General features: G+C 34.5%; 1 protein-coding gene across 1 annotated transcript; it reads left to right on the forward strand.

The window, feature by feature from the left end:
• Positions 1 to 352: 352 nt before the first annotated feature.
• On the forward strand, positions 353 to 15,963 carry LOC136032284 (gamma-aminobutyric acid receptor subunit beta-like; the record flags this gene model as incomplete). The annotated part of the gene is given in 3 exon segments (XM_065712551.1): positions 353 to 637; positions 6,021 to 6,199; positions 14,985 to 15,963. Coding segments are annotated over 3 exon segments (866 nt in total), but the record flags the coding sequence as incomplete, so codon positions are not given.
• Positions 15,964 to 21,969: the final 6,006 nt, after the last annotated feature.

The following is a 21,969-nucleotide window of genomic DNA, read 5'->3' on the forward strand; positions in this document are numbered from 1 at the left end:
ATATATATATATATATATTATATATATATATATATATATATATATATATATATATATATATATATATATATATATATATATATATATATATATATATATATATATATATATATATATATATATATTATATATATATATATATATATATATATATATATATATATATATATATATATATATATATATATATATATATATATATATATATATATATATATATATATATATATATAATATATATATATATATATATATATATATATATATATATATATATATATATATATATATATATATATATATATATATATATATATAAATATATACATATATATATATAAATTTTCTTCAGATGGCTATACCGTTGGAGACGTCGTCATGTTTTGGCGAGATACCCCAGTTTTTGGCGTAGAAGAAGCAGAACTCCCTCAATTTACTATTGTTGGCTATAACGCAAACGATAGAAAAGAGCGATTGGCAACTGGTGAATACCAACGTCTATCCTTGTCCTTCAAGCTTGAAAGGAATATTGGTTATTTTGTTTTTCAAACCTACTTGCCATCGATTTTGATTGTGATGCTGTCATGGGTTTCTTTCTGGATCAACCATGAAGCAACTTCTGCAAGAGTTGCCTTAGGTAAGTATTTGTAAGCTTGTACTAGTCATGATTCTTCAATTTATTATCTTTTTTTTTTTAATCAATTAGACATTTCGTATTTTTTTTGAGGAGAGGAGCACAACTTAAGAGATTGTCCAAAATATCTTTACAAATTTTTTACAAAGTTTTTCTAATAATAATTTTCCTTAAGATAGGATGGAAATCTTCGGGCCGGGTTGGAATTTTTTGTGAGTGTTTACCTTGTGCAAAGCATCTCATGTGGTTCTTATCGGGTGGTTTTGAATTGTGGTTGAAAGTTTCTCATCCGAATATAATTATAGAATATAATAAGTCTTTAATTTATTTTCATGTCTTGGTTTAGTTGTGTAGTTACTGCCTTTGTATGTTCAGGTAATAGAGTTTGTTTTGGGGCGAGAAGTGTAAATTGCGTTTTTTGTGTGTTTTGACAATAGATTCATTGATTGAAAGACTGACTTACCTTGAAATTTAAGTGTAAAAGTTCTCAGAGAAAGTTCCTTTTAGTTTAAATATTTTGACCCAACATTCAAATCAATTAGAAAAGTTTGTAATTTGTTTTTTACCTAAATTGGCCAATTTTATGCCTCTCCAGAAGGCTCGAGTGTGTAGCTCCATATTTTGATCACTCTTCAAGTTGGCTCTGCTAAAGATTCTGAGCAAAGAAATGGGCATGAAATGGGCTAAGCACTAGCTTTTTGCGTTGTTGGTCTTAGATGTATTCACAGGATGAAGAATTTCTGGGCCTGAGAACTACCAAAATCATGATTTTATGCCCCGCCCCCTTGTTGCCTTAAACATGTTTAACTACAGTAAAATTGATGTAGATCTCACTTCTAGGTTCAGGATCACTGATGCACCTAGGATCAAACATTTCCCTTCTTTCCCAATGATAAATCGTGCACACAAACAATGGGCACATTGCGTCAACTATTTCCCTGGGGGCGTAGTAGCCTAATAGACAGAGTTATTAGACCCGTTGACTATTTTTCAAAGTGGCCGTTTCAGAATCTTGATCAGTATTGAGAAGAGGACATCTAAAGAGGACAAGCGGGGCTTTTAACCTCAAAGCACTGTTCAGTGTGGCCTGAAAGTTTCAGTTTAATACCCTCAGCCGTTCCTGAGATATTGCTGATGCACCCTTTTGACAATGAGCATGCAACTAGCGTGTTTTGATTTTTTTTTTTCATCATCCCCCTCAGCATTTCTTAAAAGTAGTCATAAGTAGAGTTAGTCGAAGTCGGAATCAAGTCGTAGTTGCAATCAATCACATTTGCTACCATAGTAGAAGCATTGGCCCTGAAATTTTATAGCTAATACCCTTAGCCGTTCCTAATTGTATTGCAGATTCCTTTTCTTGCTGGCCTAGATGCAAACAGTGTCTTTTGATTCAGCCCAGAATCCCCCTAGACACTCCCCGAAGTTTCACCTTATCGCCCTTAGCTTTTTTGGACACATCTACGGATACAATATTCTGCCTTTCTCAATTATAAATCCTGTATATAAACAATGGACAATGACTATTTTGAATAAAATGTTGTGTTTTTCAAAATTGTGATCAGTATTGGAGAAGAGGCGTCTAAACAGGGTAAGTTGGGAGTCGCCGGCAGCCCTTGAATCACTTTCAAAAATTCCCCGGACACACCGTAAAAGTTTCATCGTAATACCTTTAGCCATCCCTGAGATATTGCTGATACACCCTTTTGACAATCAGCATGTATATAGTATGTTTTAATTTTGTCCAGTATCCCCCTCGAAATTCTCCGAAAGCAGTTGCAAGTTAAAGCAGTCGCCGTCACAAGTAGTTGCACTCACATTCGCGAGCAGTCACAGTCACAAGTTTTTGTAATCAAAGTTGCATGTTGTAACCGTTGGAAATAACCGTAGTAAGCCTATGATAACCGTAAGCCTTGTCGCAAATAGTCGCAGTAGCTTTTGGAAGTAGTTGCAGTTGCAGTCACAGTGGCAGTTGTAATGGTCATGAAGGCTTTCCGCTAATACCTCTACCCGTTCTTAAATTATCGTAGATACGTCTTTTTGATGAAGTCGATACACATATTGTCTTTTGATATAGCTTAATATACTCCTCAATATTCCCCAAATTTCATTTCAATGCTCTAAGACTTTTCTGACACCCCTGAAAAGGCCGTATCCAGGGGGGAGGGGGTTACCAATTTGACCCCCCAAGGTTGACCTAACATATTGCATATAAATAAGTTTGTGAAGTGTTTTTTTATGTAAATACCCCCCCCCCAAAAAAAAATCCTAGATGCACTCCTTGCCTAGAGGCCTGTGGGGTATGGTTTCTCTGGAGGAAAAAACTTTTGTCCTTTTGATTTTTTTTTAGTTTCTGTCAGTATCGAGGGAAGGGGTCTTCTGAAAGGGCAATGGGAGAAGTTGAGTACCCTCCGATCACCTTTTTACGTGCTCTTCAACACGCCATGAAACTTAATACCTTCCGCCTTTCCTTTGATGTTACTGCTACGCCCTTTTCACAACCAACCTGAATATAGTTTGCCGTGATTTTGTTCGACATCCCCCAAACCTTTTTTGAAAGTTTTCCCTTAATATCCTGATCCTTTTTGGAGATCAAGGATCAAGCATGATCCTTTTTTCCAATGTTCAGCCTTATATATAATCAGTGGGCAACTTGCATACCTTACAACCCTTGTCCCTCGATTCTGAGACGGGGGGGGGGTTTCATTCTCATATGCATAGTTATTCAACGTTTAGACTATTTTGAACAAGATAAATATTTCAAAATTTTGATCGGATATTTTCGGGTGGAGGGTAGCTAAAAATGCATTAGAGAGGGTGCTGGTAGCCCTCTGACTTTATTTCAACATCCCCTCAACATGCCCTTAAAGTTTCAGCTTCAATTTCCTTAGCCGATCTTAGTATATTCCAGATCTGCCTTTGTGACAAACTGGATGCACAGTGTTTTTCGATTTAGTTTAACGCACCCCTCAACATTTCTGAAAGCTTCAACTTAGTACCCTTATCCTTTTAGGGCATACCTAGAATCAAACATTCCCCATTTTGCCCGTGATTAATCTTGCATATAAACACTGGGCAATTTGTAAAATTTACAACCCTTGCCCCTGGGCTGTAGAGGGGAATGATATCCCTGGCGGTGTGGCTATTGGACCTTCTGAATGTTTTGTGTAAAATCAATATCTCAAAGTTTCGATCGGTTTTGAGGAGTGGTAGTACCAAAAATGGAAATGGGGTGGTGGTGGTTGACCTCTAGTCACCCTTCAACTTCCCCCCATCCTTCCTAGAAAGTATCAAATTAATATCCCCAGTCATTCCGTAGGTATTACTGATACGCTCTTTTGGGATCCAACATACACATTGTATGTTTTGATTGTGTACGACATCAATCTTAACATTTCCTGAAAGCATTTCCTGAAACAAAGTATTTTTGCAAATATTTGTTTGTTGCTTGTTTATTTACTTTTACTAATATATGACTTTAGTAACAAAATATTATTGACAACATTTATTGGATAATACAGTTTGCTTAGAATCTGTGGTTAAGAATCGGTTTTTGCTTACTTTTTTTGAAGGAAAAAATTCTTTTCGATTTATTTTTTTGAAAATATTTACTGTCGCCTTCTAATTTTCGTCCTATCTCATTCTCTTGGTGTTTCCCAAAGTTTTTGAAAGACCTATGAAGAATTAACTCTAATACAAGTTGTAATAAAATACAAGCTGATCCGTATCACTTTTTTATGATTTCATTATTTTACCTTTAAACAGGAAAGTAATTGTAAACCTTCTTGGAGACCCACTGGAAAACACGCCCCCTTTTCTAAATGTAAATCTTAAATGTTAACAATTTGCAATTTGAATAACTTGAAGCCAGGAGAATGGGGTTTACGTCAACCCCGTAGACATAGTTATTTGACGTTTGGACTATTTTAGACAAAATGGCTATCAAAATGCCTTTTTTAAGTTACCAAAACACTGGAGGGCACCTAGGCCCCCTCCCACGCTCATTTTTCGTAAAGTCAGCGGATCAAAATTTTGAGATATCAATTTTGCTCGGCATAGTCTAAAACCCTAATAACTATGTCTTTGGGATGACTTACTCCCCCACAGTCCCCGGGCGAGGGGCTGCAAGTTACAAACTTTGAACAGTGTGTACATACAGTAATGGCTATTGGGAAGTGTACAGACGTTTTTCAGGGGGATTATTTTGGTTTGGGGGGTGGGGTTGGTGGGAGGGGGCTAGATGGGAAGATCTTTCCCTGGAGGAATATGTCATGGGGGAAGAGAAATTCAATGAAGGGGGCGCAGGATTTTCTAGCATTATTATAAAAAAAAAAACAAGAAAAAATAAATATGAAAAAGATTTTTCAACTGAAAGTAAGGAGCAGCATTAAAACTTAAAACAACAGAGATTATTACGCATATGAGGGGCTCACCTCCTCCTAAATACCTCGCTCTTTACGCTGAAATATTTTTAGCAATTTCAACTATTTTTTTTTACGGCCGTTTTGATTCAGGCTTTAAGTGTAAAGTTAAGGCTTTAAGTTTAAGTGTAAAGTGTAATTTAAGCTTTAGTGTAAAGATTGAGGTATTAACGAGGAGACAAACCCCCCATATACTAGACAAAAATATAAGAATATAAAAGTTTGTTATGCAAGTTAATTCTTAAGTTACGTGTATTTTTTACTAATAAAAACGTTCGTTAAAATCAAAAGTTCTAGTTGCCTTTTCAAGTAACCAAAAACTTGGAGGGTAATTAGACTTCTGCCCCCACCCCTTTTTTCTCAAAATCGTCTGATCAAAACTAAGAGAAAGCAATTTAGCCAAAAAAAAGAATTAATATGCAAATTTCATTTTAATAGTTTATGTGTGGAGAGCCAAAATCAAACATGCATTAATTCAAAACGTTCAGAAGTTAAATAATAAAAAACTAGTTTTTTAACTGAAAGTAAGGAGCGACATTAAAACTTCAAGCGAACAGAAATTACTCGGTGTATGAAAGGGGCTGTTCCCTTCTCAGCGCCCCGCTCTTTACGCTAAAGTGTTTTACTGATTAATAAAGTAGAACTGAGAGAAAGAGTCAAACTTTGGCGTAAAGAGCGGGGCGTTGAGAAGGGAACAGCCCCTTTCATATACGGAGTAATTTCTGTTCGTTTTATGTTTTAATGTCGCTCCTTACTTTCAGTTAACAAAACTAGTTTTTTTATTTAATAATAATAATATACTAACGCCTTACTGCTCTTCATTGTAAGCAATGCTAGAGCGTTGCCTCCGATATATAATCGTATATAAAATCATCATAACTGCTTTTATTTGACAAATTTTACTGTTTTTTTTTTCTCTTTTTCCGCTATTTCTATTTCTATTTGCTTAAAATTCGTATATTTAACAGGCATAACCACTGTCCTCACGATGACAACTATAAGTACCGGTGTAAGATCAGCTCTACCTCGGATATCGTATGTTAAAGCAATAGACATTTATCTAGTTATGTGTTTTGTATTTGTTTTTGCCGCGCTGCTTGAATATGCAGCTGTCAACTACACGTATTGGGGTGGCAGGGCAAAAAAGGTAAGAATTATAGAATTTGTTCTATTAACTAGTATATAAGAGTCACCAGAATAGTGCTAACATGAAGCAGTCTTACAAATAATGAATTTCCTGTTTTTCAGAAAAATTTTGTTCTTTTAAATAAACGTTAAGAGCTAAATTAAAAACTAAAAGGATCATAAACGACACCATAGGCAGCGCAATAGCTCTGCCTAGATAAAGAGTGATGTGGGCACAATGGATTTTTTTGTGAACGAGTCACTTAGTATAGAAGGAATTGTCGTAGAAACTTCAAAAGGAGACAATTTGATTTAAAATTGAAAGTTCTAGTGCCCATTTTAAAATTCAAAAGAAATTGGAACGCAACTAGCTCCTCGTCCCCCACACCCATCATTTCCCCAAACATATTCAAGCAAAACTTTGAGAGACGGAGGCCCCCTAACAACCCTCAGGGCAAGTATTATAAGTTATACTAGTTGCCAATTACTAGAATATAAGTTTTTTTATGGAAGAAATAAAAACCTCGGACGTGGTTCATTCGATCGAAAATCAGAAATTCTAGTGTCCTTTTCAGATTCAAAATTAATTTTAGGGCAACTAGCCCTAAATACATCTCATCGACATTTTTAAATAGCCATTTTGTTCAAAATAGTTTAAAGATCATATAACAAGGTCTCTGGGGATGACACAACCCTCCATAGCCTGACATCTAAATTGCAACTTCCTGGTGTTTCACGGCCCTTTATGGCAGTGTTAACAAGTCAAATTTATGTAAAGCTGTTAGTTATAGAAATTCTTCCTCAGATAAATCCATATGAAACTCGCTATGATGTTCCAGTGCCCCACTAGCTGCTGAGAATAAAAAAGAAAGCAAGAAGAAACAACGTTAGTGCTTTCCTTGTAAAAAGTGACTTTTCTGGTTGTTCTAGCTGGAGGGCCTTACGTTTCCTTTATGTAATTTTCAAAAATAGATGTTTGAATGGCGTACTTTTTATGGCATTTGGTCAAACAGTTCGTGGTAACGAACTGTAGTAAGGAGCGATCCGGCTCAATAGTAACCAAAACTCTAAAAAATTGAATTTTGATATCAATAGCTACATCAAAAGAATCGCATTTTAATGCTGATTTTAAATATATAAGTTTCACCAAGTTTAGTCTTATCCATCAAAAGTTACGAGCCTGAGAAAATTTGCCTTATTTAGGAAAATAGGGGAAAACACCCCCTAAAAGTCGTAGGATCTTAACGAAAATGACACCATCAGATTCAGCGTATCAGAGAACCCTACTGTAGAAGTTTCAAGCTCCTATCTACAAAAATGTGGAATTTTGCATTTTTTGCCAGAAGACAAATCACGGGTGCGTGTTTATTTGTTTGTTTTTTTTTTTGTTTTTTTTCCCAGGGGTCATCGTATCGACCAAGTGGTCCTAGAATGTCGCAAGAGGGCTCATTCTAACGGAAATGAAAAGTTCTAGTGCCCTTTTTAAGTGACCAAAAAAATTGGAGGGCATCTAGGCCCCCTCCCACGCTCATTTTTTTCCCAAAGTCAACGGATGAAAATTTTGAGATAGCCATTTTGTTTAGCATTGTCGAAAATCATAATAACTATGTTTTTGGGGATGACTTACTCTCCCACAGTCCCTGGGGGAGGGGTTGCAAGTTACAAACTTCAACCAGTGTTTACATATAATAATGGTTATTGGGAAGTGTACAGACGTTTTCAGGGGGATATTTTTGGTTTTGGGGGTGGGGTTGAGGGAGGGGGCTATGTGGGAGGATCTTTCCTTGGAGAAATATGCCATGGGGGAAAAAAATTCAATGAAAAGGGCGCAGGACGAATCTGGTCACGTTAGAAAAAAACGTCAAATTAAGAGCTTAATATACAATGCTGGGTGTTCGGAGCCTCTCTATTATGGAGTATAATTTGAAAATAGCACAACTATACGAGCAATAAAACATATATACCACAACCATAACTCAACTAACGAAAGAACTACTAAGAGATAACACAACTATAAAGCGAAAACAGGTGAAAACTAACGGGAAAATAAACGAACTAAGAGGTGGAAGGGGCCCAGAGAAAAAATATAATCCTTTTTCAATTTTGAGCCTAACTTCCGCAAAGGAGTAATAATGTCAGAAGCCCCGAAATACCGAATTATTTTCTTTTCAAACAGTTCGTGGTAAGGAACTGTAGTAAGGGGCGACCCGGCTCAATAGCAAACGAAACTCTAAAAAAACGGAATTTTGATGCTAAAAGATACAGCAAAAGAATCGAATTTTTACGCTGATTCTAAATATATAAGTTTCAATTAATTTAGTCTTTGTCATCAAAAGTTACGAGCCTGAGAAAATTTGCCCTATTTTGGAAAAAAGGGGGAAACATCCCCTAAAAGTCATAGAATCTTAACGAAAATCACACTATCGCATTCGGTGTATCAGAGAACTCTATAACAAAAATTTCAAGCTCCTATCTAAAAAATGTGGAATTTTGTATTTTTTTGCCAGAAGACAAGTCACGGGTGCGTGTTTATTTGTTTGTTTGTTTTTTTTTTGTTTTTTTTTCCCAGGGGTCATCTTATCGACCAAGTGGTCCTAGAATGTTGCGAGAGGGCTCATTCTAACGGAAATGAAAAGTTCTAGTGCCCTTTTTAAGTGACCAAAAAAAATTGGAGGGCAAATAGGCCCCCTCCCATGCTCATTTTTTTCCAAAAGTCAACAGATTAAAATTTTAATATAGCCATTTTGTTCAGCATAGTCGAAAACCATAATAACTATGTCTTTGGGAATGACTTACTCCCCCACAATCCCTGAGGGAGGGGCTGCAAGTTACAAACTTTGACCAGTGTTTACATATAGTAATGGTTATTGGGAAGTGTACAGACGTTTTCATGGGGATTTTTTGGTTTGGGGGGTGGGGTTGATGGGAGAGGGCTTTGTGGGAGGATCTTTCCTTTGAGGAATATGTCATGGGGGAAGAAAAATTCAATGAAAAGGGTGCAGGATTTTCTAGCATTGCTATAAAAAAAAACAATGAAAAAATAAACATGAAAACGTTTTTTCAAATGAAAGTAAGGAATAGCATTGAAATTTAAAACGAACAGAGATTATTACGTATATGAGGGGTTTTAAAAATACTTTAGCATAAAGAGCGAGGTATTTAGGAGGAGATAAATACCTCGCTCTTTATGCTAAAATATTTTTAGTGATTTCAACTATTTATTCTACGGCCTTTTTGATTCAGGGGTCATTCTTAAAGAATTGGGACAAAACTTACGATTTAGTGTAAAGAGCGAGGTATTAACGAGGGTACAAACCCCTTCGTACACATAATAAAAATATAAGAATATAAAAGTTTGTTACGTAAGTTAATTCTTAAGTTACGTATATTTTTTACTAATAAAAACGTTCGTTGAATATTAAAAGTTCTAGTAGCCTTTTTAAGTAACCGAAAAATTGGAGGGCAGCTAGGCCTCCTTCCCCACCCCTTATTTCTCAAAATCGTCTGATCAAAACTAAGAGAAAGCCATTTAGCCAAAAAAAAATTAATATACTAATTTCATTTCAATAATTTATGTGCGGAGAGCCAAAATCAAACATGCATTAACTCAAAAACGTTCAAAAATTAAATAAAAAAAAACTAGTTTTTTTAACTAAAAGTAAGGAGCGACATTAAAACTTAAAACGAACAGAAATTACTCCGTATATGAAATGGGTTGTCCCCTCCGCAGTCCCACGCTCTTTACGCTAAAGTTTTTAATTGTTTTAAAAAGTAGAATTGTGGCAAAGAGTCAAACTTTAGCGTAAAGAGCGTGGGACTGCGGAGGGGACAACCCATTTCATATACGGAGTAATTTCTGTTCGTTTTAAGTTTTAATGTCGCTCCTTACTTTTAGTTAAAAAAACTAGTTTTTTTTTTATTTAATATTAACCAAGTGACATATAGCGATCGAAAATTTCTGTCGGTCTGTCGGTGTGTCTGTCTGTTGATACCGGTTTTGCTTGTTTAGGAACTTTCAGATAAGCTAGCACGATGAAGTTTGGCAGGTTTATCAGGGACTAGATTAGGCTAAACTAGAAATAGTTGTTTCCCCGATTCGACCATCTGGGGGTGGGGAGTGGGGGGACGGTTAATTCGGATAAATTAGAAAAATTGAGGTATTTTTAACTTACGAACGGATGATCAGATCCTAATGAAATTTGATATTTAGAAGTATATTGTGGTTCGGAGCTCTTATTTTAAATCCTGATCGGAGCCAGTGACATTGGGGGGAGTTGGAGGGAGAAACCTAAAATCTTGGAAAACACTTAGAGTGGAGGGATTGGGATGAAACTTGGTGGAAAAACTAAACACAAGTTCTAGATACGTGATTAACATAGTCAGAACGGATCCGCCCTCTTTGAGGGAGTTGGGGGGAGGGTTAATTCTAAAAATTAGAAAAAATGAGCCATTTTTAACTTAAGAAAGAGTGATCGGATCTTAATGGAATTTCATATTTAGAAGAGCCTCGTAACTCAGACCTCTTAATTTAAATCCCGACCGGATCCAGTGTCATTGGGGGACTTGGTGGGGGGAGGGGTCGTAAATCTTGGAAAAGGCTTAGAGTGGAGGGATCGGGATGAAAGTTGGTGGGAAAAGTAAGCACAAATCCGAAATACGTGATCGACATAACCGGAACAGATCCGCTCTCATTGGGGGAGTTGGGAGGAGGGTTAATTCTGAAAAATTGGAAACAATGAGGTATTTTAACTTACGAAGGAGTGATCGGATCTTAATGATATTTCATATTTAGAAGGACCTCATAACTGAGATCTCTTATTTTAATTCTCGACCGGATCCAGTGCCATTGGGGGGAGTTTGGTGGGGAGCGTCGGAAATCCTGGAAAACGCTTAGAGTGGAGAGATCAGGATGGAACTTGGCGGGAAGAATAATCACAAGTCCAAGATATGTGACTGACAAAATCGTACCGCATTCGCTCTCTTTGGGGGATGGGGGGCTGGTAATTGACAAAAAGTAGAAAATATGAGGCATTTGTAACTTACGAAGGGGTGATCAGATCTTCATGAAATTTTATATTTAGAAGGATCTTGTGCTTCAGAGCCGTTTAAATCACGACCAGATCCAGTGAAATTGGGGGGGGGGTAGTTGGAGGGTGAAACTCGAAATCTTGGAAAACTTGAAAATTGAGGTTTCTTTATCTTACGAACGGGTGATCAGATCTTAATGAAACTTGATATATAGAAAGATCTTATTTATCAGATGCTCCATTTTCAATTCAAATCTGATCTGAGGACATAGGGGCTGGAGGGGGGAAAACAGAAATCTTGGAAACCGGAAATCTTGGAAAAAACTTGAAGTGGAGAGATCGGGATGAATCTTGATGGAAAGAATAAGCACAAATTCTAGATATGTGATTGACATAATTGGAAGGGATCCACTCTCTTTGGAGGAGTTGGGGGGAGGAGTGTTAGTTGGAAAAAAAATAGAAAATATGATATATTTTTGACAGAACGATTGGCAAGATCTTAATGAAATTTGATATTTAGAAGGAACTCGTGTCTCAGAGCTCTTATTTTAAATCCCCACCAGATCTGGTGAAATTGGGGGAAGTTGGAGGGGGAAACCGGAAATCTTGGAAAAGGCATAGAGTAGAGAGATCGGGATGAAACATGGTGGGTAGAATAAGTAAATGTCGTAGGTACGTGTTTGACTTAACCGGACTGGATCCACTCTCTTTGGGGGAATTAGGGGGTCCAGTGCTTTGGCGAGTTTGGTACTTCTGGATGTGCTAGGACGATGAAAATTGGTAGGCGTGTCAGGGACCTGCACAAATTAACTTGATAAAGTCATTTTCCCCGATTCGACCATCTGGGGTGCTGAAAGGAGAGGAAAAATTAGAAAAAATGAGGTATTTTTGACTTACGAGTGGATGATCGGATCTTAATGAGTTCTGATATTTAGAAGGAGCTTGTGTCTCAGAGCTCTTATTTTAAATCCCAACCGGCATTAAGCTTCTGATTTTCCTTTTAAATCAATCTATTGATTCTTAGAATTTAGCTACAGCTCATCCAATATGTGCTCTTGGCTCTTCGCTCTTCCGACCTCGTCACAAGGGCCATATGAGCTCTTAGCTCTTGTTTTTATTTGCAAGCATTTTGAAGGATATTAAGCTATTTTCCGACATGGCTTTTTATTCAAAAGTAAACTTTATAATCAAGATTAATCGACATGGTAACTATCATTACTGAATAAACAACAAATGATAGTTTTTTTCACTTTAAAGTATCTTTTTAATCGCGTTTTTAAATAATGGCTACGATGAAACTTGGTTCATTCTTTACTAAGTTACATCTATCTTTCCAGCTTTGAAAATTTCTGTCTGATTGTAAAAAATAATTAGTTATCCTAGAATGATAACAGGTGTAATCCTTTATAAATACTCAAGAATATTAAAATATCCTTTGCGTATACAACGGCACCAATTCTTGTTCTTGATTTTGGGAAAAAAAACTTTTCGGGGATATGTTTTATTGAAAACGTCTTTTTTAGTACTTTCATTGAAAATGTCCGAAAAAAATGTAGCCCGCTTCCCTAGATTTTGAAAAATACTTCTCCCCATCTCCGAAAATTCTCATGAATTGACGCCATTGATAGCCAGAACACAATAAAAATGCTGCTTGTTTTAGCCCACATAAAAACATTTTACTTGTCGAGGAGGACCTAAAATTAAGTAAACTTTATCTTAAAGCAATTAGAATCAGTCCAAGATAATCCCCGAAACTACACAGTTTTTTTTGTAAATTTAAGCAAAGAATAATCCATCCTCACTTACACTCTTAAGTGGAAGATAAGTAAGGTGTAATCCTAAATGGAAAATTTTTCCAGCTAGGACCTATTGCTGTAATGAACTAGAGGTGCTTCGAAGCGCTTTTTTTGCTTATTTTAGGTTATGTAACGACTTTTTATATAAGAATTTCTAAGCTTTGTGCCTAGATTCTGTTTTAATCTTTCCTGGAATTGGCAGTTCTTTGGTAAATTCTGTGTCGTGTAAAAGCATTTTCGATCAAAATAGCGGAATCAGGGCAATAACAGGATTAAAACTAAATTTCTGTCATAATCTCTTTTACTCCTACTGAGAAGTTCTTTAATGCAATAAAGTCTTCCCTATGGGATACCACAATTTTTGAAAAAGGACTTATCTGTTTATTCATTTTATTTTCTGCTCTATAATTACGTTTCCTCGAAAATCAAATTAAGTTTTGCTTAGATGAATGCCAATAAAAATACTTGGAGTGATATGAATGAAATATAAGCGTTTTCATTTATATTTTTTTTTTTTTTGCTGTTCTTGCAAGTTTCTTGACTCGTCAAAATAGGAAAAAAAAGAGATTTAGAACTGGGTGGATAGTTTTGTTACTTTGGATGCGTATCACTATTTAATTAGTATTGTTTATTGCTGAGTTAAATGTGACAAATTATACTACTACTACTGACTAGTAATTGCAGCATCTATCTCCCTGCGGACTGTAGAGCTGTACATACTCCTCTCCAAAGTGATGTTAATTTGGAGGGAACAAAGGTGAGATGGAGGAGGAATTGACCCTACAAAATAACTTTTTGCCCTCTTCTTGCGTTTTAAAAAGTGTTCTTTTTTTCGGAATCAAACAGTATTTTTTTGTAGTTAATGTACCACGTCACGTTTGACTCGGGTTGCTGGTGTTCCTTGACTCATGGGGTTCGGTTTAATGCTTTTAAGATGATTTTTTGTGATGAAGATTTATGTGATATGTATCCAGGAACTAAATTAAAGTATTATGGAAAGGTTGTGATCCATTAAGTCTTGGGAGATGGCAAGCTTAGGAATAAATAATGTTAACTTCTGTTTTATCTTCAGATCAAAATACTAACTGGATCAAAACCCTCAGTAAAATTTAGATATAAACTCAACTTAGCAATTCACAAGATTTTATGTAACTTTCTTTTAGATAACTTCCTTTTTTAGATACCTAAAGGTATCTACAAGTTTCTAATTTCTGTAAACTGTTCTATTTCTCATTCTCTTGGATATAAGATGGTAGGAAAATGGAAGTATCAATGTCAATGTTTTTTTCGGACGTGATTGTTTTTAAGTAAACAATTAAAATTGTAAAACGGATTTTAATAGAAATTGAAAAACCAGAAATATATTTTCAAGTTTTTTCGCTCTACTGTAGAATATATGCAATATTGTGTGACCACCTTCTGAGCAGCAACTGCCAAGCTATAGAGCAAATAATCTGGCTAAAAAATCTAAGGCCGAACTGACCAACCATAACAAAACCAAAGAAGTAAATCTTGAGAACTGAGGGTGTGAGACCAGCATAAAAAACTATGAATTCCAAAATTCAAAAAGGAAGTACTCTATGTAAAAAACAACGGAAATAGAATAGACATGAAGTAGCTATTTCATATTTTGCTTTGATTTTTTCATTTTCTGTTTTTTTTTTAAGATTTCTTGTTTTTTGAATTTAGTTTTATTGCTTTAATTTTATCGAATTTTTTTTCAGTCCCATTCTTTTTATAAAATATTATTTTCCTTATCAGTGCTGAGAATGCCTTGTTTTCATTCAGGCAAAGCGATCGTATGGCTGTATGTGTTTTTCTTTTTCTTGCTACTTCCCATAGACTCATTGTTTTCCATATTTACTTTTAGTAGTCCTATTTATTTAGACCCTATAAATTTAGTTCATTAGTCCTATTCCTTACAAATTTTATTTCGCTTTTTGAGGAAGTAATAATTTTACTTCCATATATTTTAATATTTCAGGCTAAGAAGAGAGACATCCGAGAAGCTGCCGATGGTTGTCAAACACAGGATTGCAAAGAACCCCCCAAAGATCTCGGAATAATTGAGCTTCATGATTTAGCAATGTCTCCAATAGCATCATTGCGTCATAGACAAGGAAAAAGTTACAAGGATCCTCCTCTAGCCCTCCCTAGTTTTAGGATACATCGTCCTTGTAACCCAGTTCGTTCAAAATCATCCAATTTGTTAAATAATATACCTAAATCAAATCAACGGTTTCTCCAGTCTTTAAAACGAACGCCATTGAAAATAAGCTTTCCCAGAGTAAAAGATGTGAACATTATTGATAAATATTCTCGATTAGTATTCCCTATTTCATTTCTATTGTTCAATGTGACATATTGGTGCTATTATATATTGTAAATGAATGCGCTTTACTGCAGTCTGTTTTGAGCCAAACATACTCAAAGTATGTTCGCAAATGATGAGAGAAGAATTCGGAGAGGATAAAAAAATGACAACCATGGAAAGAAGTAAAGAGGGGAGTTCTGAGTATACAGTGTTGGAGGAAGAGCTTGCATAGATGTTTGTGCCTAAGGCGACTTAGTTCAGTGAGGAATTATCAGTAATAGTAAAAGTAGTCGAATCTACAGGGTAAAGATAAATAGCCAAAACCTATACTTTTTGAAATATTTAGTTATATTTTTTGGCAACAATATTCTATTTTTACGTTTGGGCTGTGATAAGATATTGAATCAGTTTCTAATTGGCGCAATGAAATTATCGACTTTATTTATTAGCTTCCTTGTGTTTTTTTTCTATTATTCAGAATAAAGATTTTGCTAGGTAGATATAGCGCTCTTAAACCCGTAATCGCCTTTGCGTAAACAGAAAAGGACCTTGTTTGACGAATATCAGCAGTAAGATAATACTTATTATTAAGTATAAGCTTTCTAGAGTTTTTTTTTCTATTATTCAGAATAAAAATTTTGCTATCTTATACCCTTAATCGCCTCTGCGTGAACAGAAAAGGACTTTGTTTGACGAATATCAGCAATAGACTAAAGGTACTTTATTGACAAACGACTGTCACAAGTAAAAAAAAAGTCTAGGTTGTGTTTCAAGTCAAATGATGTCAAAATCAAAGCATAGATCATAAGTATAACACGAATGAAAAATCAGCATTGACTTCAACAACAAATAGGGACTATTGAAACAAAGAAACACAATTTCTTGTGTTGAAGAACAAAAAATCAAAACTTAAAACAAAAATAGTGTCGCAATGAAGCAAGTATAGAAAACAAGTTTAAAATCAGGGATATTTTGCGAAGTGACAATTATTATTATGACAGTATACTGAAAGTAAAAATAAACATAGAGACTTTTTCTATTTCAGGACAGATATCCAAGACATAGTAAAGTACTCCGTAGTAAAGGGCATGAAACTCCTTCTAAGTAATGCGGTGTCAGCAAGTATTCTTCAAATGAAAGAAATGAGCCACATAACTTAAGACGAGAAGAAACCAATAAATATAATAAATAAACTTATAACATCACTTTATTAAGAACTAGCTGCAGCTAATCAGTTTGAACTTGTATCTCTCATCCATTGTATAAAGTCTCTTGCTCATCTCTTTTACTGGCCGGGTCAAATCTTTCTCCCAACACTGTCTTTCCCCTGCTTTTTTCCTCCGATCTTATAGACAAAATCTAAAACATCTAAAGATAAAGGATTTGTTGATTTTAGTAAAGCCTTTTCAGATAAAAGTGCTGGGCTCTAGCAAAAGTTTTTGACCAAATCACAAGAACTGGTAAATTCCCAAATGTAGAAAACGAATGTTCTGAAAATTCCTCCCCTTTCCTTGAAAAATATATGCGTACTTCTTATTAACAAATGCTACACGTAAAAAACGGGTAAATTTACTAATTTACAGCCCTTTCCTCAGGGTAAGTGGAAGTTTTGTTGTCCCAAAAGGCATAGTTATTGAACCTTCGAACTATGCTGAATCGAAGGATTAGTTCCAAATGGTCAATGGTTAAGGTCAAATGGTCAACGGTAAGACTAGCCGCCTTCTAATCCTTTTGGCTACTTACAAAGAGAACTAGAACTTCCGATATCTGATCAAATGAGCCCTCTCTCTATCTTCTAGAAACACTGGTTCGACGCAATCACCCCTGAAGAGAAAGCAACAACAAATAAACACGAATCCATTATCTTTTTTTCTCGTAAAAATACAAACGTCAACGTTATTGTATATTGGAGCTTGCAACATTGACGGCAACCTAATGAAAAACAAATTTTAATCAATGGTGACCCGGAATTCAAAAATACTTTTTGAAATAGTCTGAAAACCCTTAAAAATAGTGTCGCACCGGGAGAAAACTGAATCATTGGAATCGTCATTGTCAAAAAACCCCTCACTGGAAAACTTATAACCCCTACTTTTAGCAAAACGGATATTACTTTTTACCATGGGCCGCACCGATATGCCTCCTATTTTGTTTTCTTTTTTTCGCCTCTGAAGAGGCTCTGGAAAAATATAGAAAGTTATTTAAGGGCTCTAGTACCTTTTGTAAGTATTAAGAACATACAAACAAGACAAAATACAATTTTGACAGTGTAAGAACGCTTTATTATTTTACTTAATAAATTTGCTCCTTCATAGTAACTCAATTTCAGTAGAACTTCCCTTTTCTAATATTTCAAATACAAGCCGGCTATCCTAGTTAGCCAGTAATTTTCAAGGTAAAATTTCTCTTCAGCTTTTCTAAAACTCTTTACAAGAAAGCTTGTCCATTGGATTAGGCTTCCAGTTTAGTCTCTACCTGACCCCCTCCCTCCAAAAACGATTTTAAAGGTTTTATATAAGGTTTTAATAAGACTTCATGACATTTACAAATTATACCTGGATCCAAAGATATAAGGTGAAATAAGAGAACTCAATTAAAATAGTTTTAATACTGATGAATCACTTAAAGCTGTTGTTGAAACAAATGTAGGTTTTACTATGTATTTATGACAATAAGCCATTAATGAAAAATTTACACACTTCACTTAGCAGTGCATTTGGTGCTTCTAGTCATCAATTTTACTTTTATAACTGGTTGATCAAGTATAAAAATATAGACTAACAAAGAGTAGTTGCACTCTACTGACTAATTGCAAAGAAAACAAATAAATTCATTCACTACAACCTTTAATTTACCAATGAGGCTTCGGGACACGCGTTATCTGAATTACATTCACAAACAAAATTTTATATTGCAGAATTTGCACTTTTTATCGAATAGCGGATGGATGAAGGCATTTTCAAAGAAACTGATTCATACTTGAAGCGATCGAACAAGTATAACAGAATACTAGGGGTTAAATAGGGTCTGAAAAGAAGCCAAAAGGGGTTTGGAGAAGAATGCTCCGCTGCCCCATAGCACTTTACGTATCTTGCGAAATTCAATGTTGAATACAACGACATCTAAACCAATAGAGTTATACACGCCAGCGTTAATAGCAAAAATTTAAAAATACAACTTAGGTATTTTTAAATACGCAAAGAGACACTGAAATGGAAGGAGACAAAGGATTGCATGAGAGGAAAACAGCCGTGGATTTTCTTTATAAAACTATGGGTAATTGTATCCAAGGCAGCGCAAGTTATCCGGGTCCAAACATACTCTATTTTTTCCCATTGAATGATTAATAGGGTTACTCCCAGTAGGCTACTCAGACATTGCCTATTCTTAGACAAATGTTTTGATCGAAATGTTTTCTTCATAAGATCGAGTTTCGTCTTGGCCACCTCAGAAGGAAACAATATCAAATTCTGAAAACTAACTGTAAGAATGTCTAAAATATCATAAGCTGCTTATACCATTCCTAAAAGTATGATTTGGGCTATAGGCGTATGTTTTTTACATTATTAGACTGGGAGTAAATGAATTAATACACTTTTAGGAGGAATAAAAGTAAGAATTTTAGAATTTCTAAAGGTATTTTCAGACTTTACAGTGTTCCCTTTTGAAGGAGGCCAATCACTCTATTAGTGCAAAGGATGGTAGTTTGCTGATCATAGGTATAATATATAGTTGAGATTAGCTGATAGTTAGGCCTGGATTAGTTAAGATTGAGTGACTGCAATAGGCGTATAGCCTTAGAAAACATGTTTAGCAAATAAAGTCTAACATGTTTAGCAAATAAAGTGAAACATTACCTTGGTATAGGCCTAAGCCTAGAGAAAGAAACATGTTAAGAAAATAATTCTTGCTTCACAATATCCAGAATATTTGCTGATAACACATTCAGCATGCAGCCTTGCTATACTTTACCCCCCCCCCCCCCCCATGTGCAAATATATAGTTGAAATTACATATTTACAATGCATTCTTCTACTCATCATTATGTTGCTGGTTCTTGTTTTGTCACAGTTGATTCAATCTACAGGTAAACTGGTTGAAACAAGAAAGACATATTGGGTGGCTTTGCTGCCGGGCCCCATCATGGCATGTGGTAGGCTTCTATACATGGGTTATCATTGTCCCTTGTGTTCTAACCACAGACAGTGCTGGGTCCCAGCTATATATATATACTAGCTGTTGGGGTGGTGCTTTGTGCCACCCCAACACCTAGTTGGTGGGAGCACTTCACACCCCCCAAGCCCCCCCCCCCCTGCGCGCATAATTTGTTACATGCCATATTAGTTATGTGCCAATGTAGTTGTGTCCCTGTGTCCCACATATGAATATATATATATATATCTTCTATATATATAAAAATAAGTTGTCTGTCTGTCTGTCTGTGGATGGATCAGGTGACGTCACCTGAAAAAACTGGATCAGGTGACGTCAAAACTGAAAAAACTAAAAAAGGCAAAAACTACAAAAAAAACTAAAAACTAATAAAAAAAATAAAAAAGCTAAAAAACTAAAAAAACTAAAAAAAGGCAAAAACTACAAAAAAAACTAAAAACTAATAAAAAAGCTAAAAAACTAAAAAAACTAAAAAAGGCAAAAACTACAAAAAAAACTAAAAACTAATAAAAAAAATAAAAAAGCTAAAAAACTAAAAAAACTAAAAAAACTAAAAAAAAGGTAAAAAACGAAAAAAACTAAAAACTAAAAAAAACTAAAAAAAAGGAAAAAAACTGAAAAATAAGCTAAAATAAAGGTAAAAACCAATAAAAAACTAAAAAAAAACTGAAAAAACTAAAAAAAGGCAAAAACTACAAAAAAAAACTAAAAACTAATAAAAAAAGTAAAAAAGCTAAAAAACTAAAAAAACTAAAAAACTAAAAAAAAGATAAAAAACTAAAAAAAATAAAAAATAAAAAAAAAAATAAAAAAAAGGAAAAAACTGAAAAATAAGCTAAAATAAAGGTAAAAACCAATAAAAAACTAAAAAGAAAAAAAGGAAAAAACTAAAAAAAAATTTCATCTAAAAAACTAAAAAAGGTAAAAACTAAAAGAACTAAAAAAGAAAAAAATAAATGACGAAACTCAAAGAGAAAGCGACCAGGACAAAAGGAATGTTCGATTAGCAATCAACAAAGCACCGGGACACAGGAAGTATAAATGACGACCAGGACATAAGTAAAAAAAAAAAAAACTATCTATATATATAAAAATAAGTTGTCTGTGGATCTGTGGATCGTGGATCAGGTGACGTCACCTGAAAAAACTGGATCAGGTGACGTCAAAACTGAAAAAACTAAAAAAAAAGGCAAAAACTACAAAAAAACTAAAAACTAATAAAAAAAATAAAAAAGCTAAAAAACTAAAAAAACTAAAAAAGGCAAAAACTACAAAAAAAACTAAAAACTAATAAAAAAGCTAAAAAACTAAAAAAACTAAAAAAAGGCAAAAACTACAAAAAAAAACTAAAAACTAATAAAAAAAATAAAAAAGCTAAAAAACTAAAAAAACTAAAAAAACTAAAAAAAGGTAAAAAACTAAAAAAACTAAAAACTAAAAAAAACTAAAAAAAAGGAAAAAACTGAAAAATAAGCTAAAATAAAGGTAAAAACCAATAAAAAACTAAAAAAAAAACTGAAAAAACTAAAAAAAGGCAAAAACTACAAAAAAACTAAAAACTAATAAAAAAAGTAAAAAAGCTAAAAAACTAAAAAAACTAAAAAAAACTAAAAAAACTAAAAAAAGGTAAAAAACTAAAAAAAATAAAAAATAAAAAAAAACTAAAAAAAAAGGAAAAACTGAAAAATAAGCTAACATAAAGGTAAAAACCAATAAAAAACTAAAAAGAAAAAAAGGAAAAAACTAAAAAAAATTTTCATCTAAAAAACTAAAAAAAACTAAAAAAGGTAAAAACTAAAAGAACTAAAAAAGAAAAAAATAAATGACGACACTCAAAGAGAAAGCGACCAGGACAAAAGGAATGTTCGATTAGCAATCAACAAAGCACCGGGACACAGGGAGTATAAATGACGACCAGGACATAAGTAAAAAAAAAAATTAACAAAACTAAAAAGAAGTTAAAAACTACAAAAAAACTAAAAAGAAAAAAAAAACTAAAAACTAATAAAAAAACTAAAAAATCTAAAAATCTAAATAAACTAAAAAAGAAAAAAAAAGGAAAAAAATAAAGGAGAAAAACAAAACTAAAAAACGAATGTATATACACACCGGTACACCGGGATACAAATGACGACCGGGACACAGGGAATATAAATGACGACCGGGACACAGGGACACAACTACAACGGGGACACCGGGGGGGAAACAGGGGGATATAAATGACATGTTCAAGAGTCAGTAAACCTTACAATCTATTTATATGCACAGACAATGGGACAGCGAAGAATGTTGTATATTAGCATGTTTTACGTAGTTAAAAACATATATTTATATCTATCTCTATTCACAGGTGGGACACAGGGACACAACTACAATGGCGCGTAACTAATATGGCGCGTAACGACTTACGCGCGCGGGGGGGCTTGGGGGGGCGCGAAGCGCCCCACCAACTAGGTGTTGGGGTGGCGCGAAGCGCCACCCC

This window comes from Artemia franciscana, chromosome 10 (genome assembly GCF_032884065.1).
Source record: "Artemia franciscana chromosome 10, ASM3288406v1, whole genome shotgun sequence".
Taxonomy (NCBI): Eukaryota; Metazoa; Arthropoda; class Branchiopoda; order Anostraca; family Artemiidae; genus Artemia; species Artemia franciscana.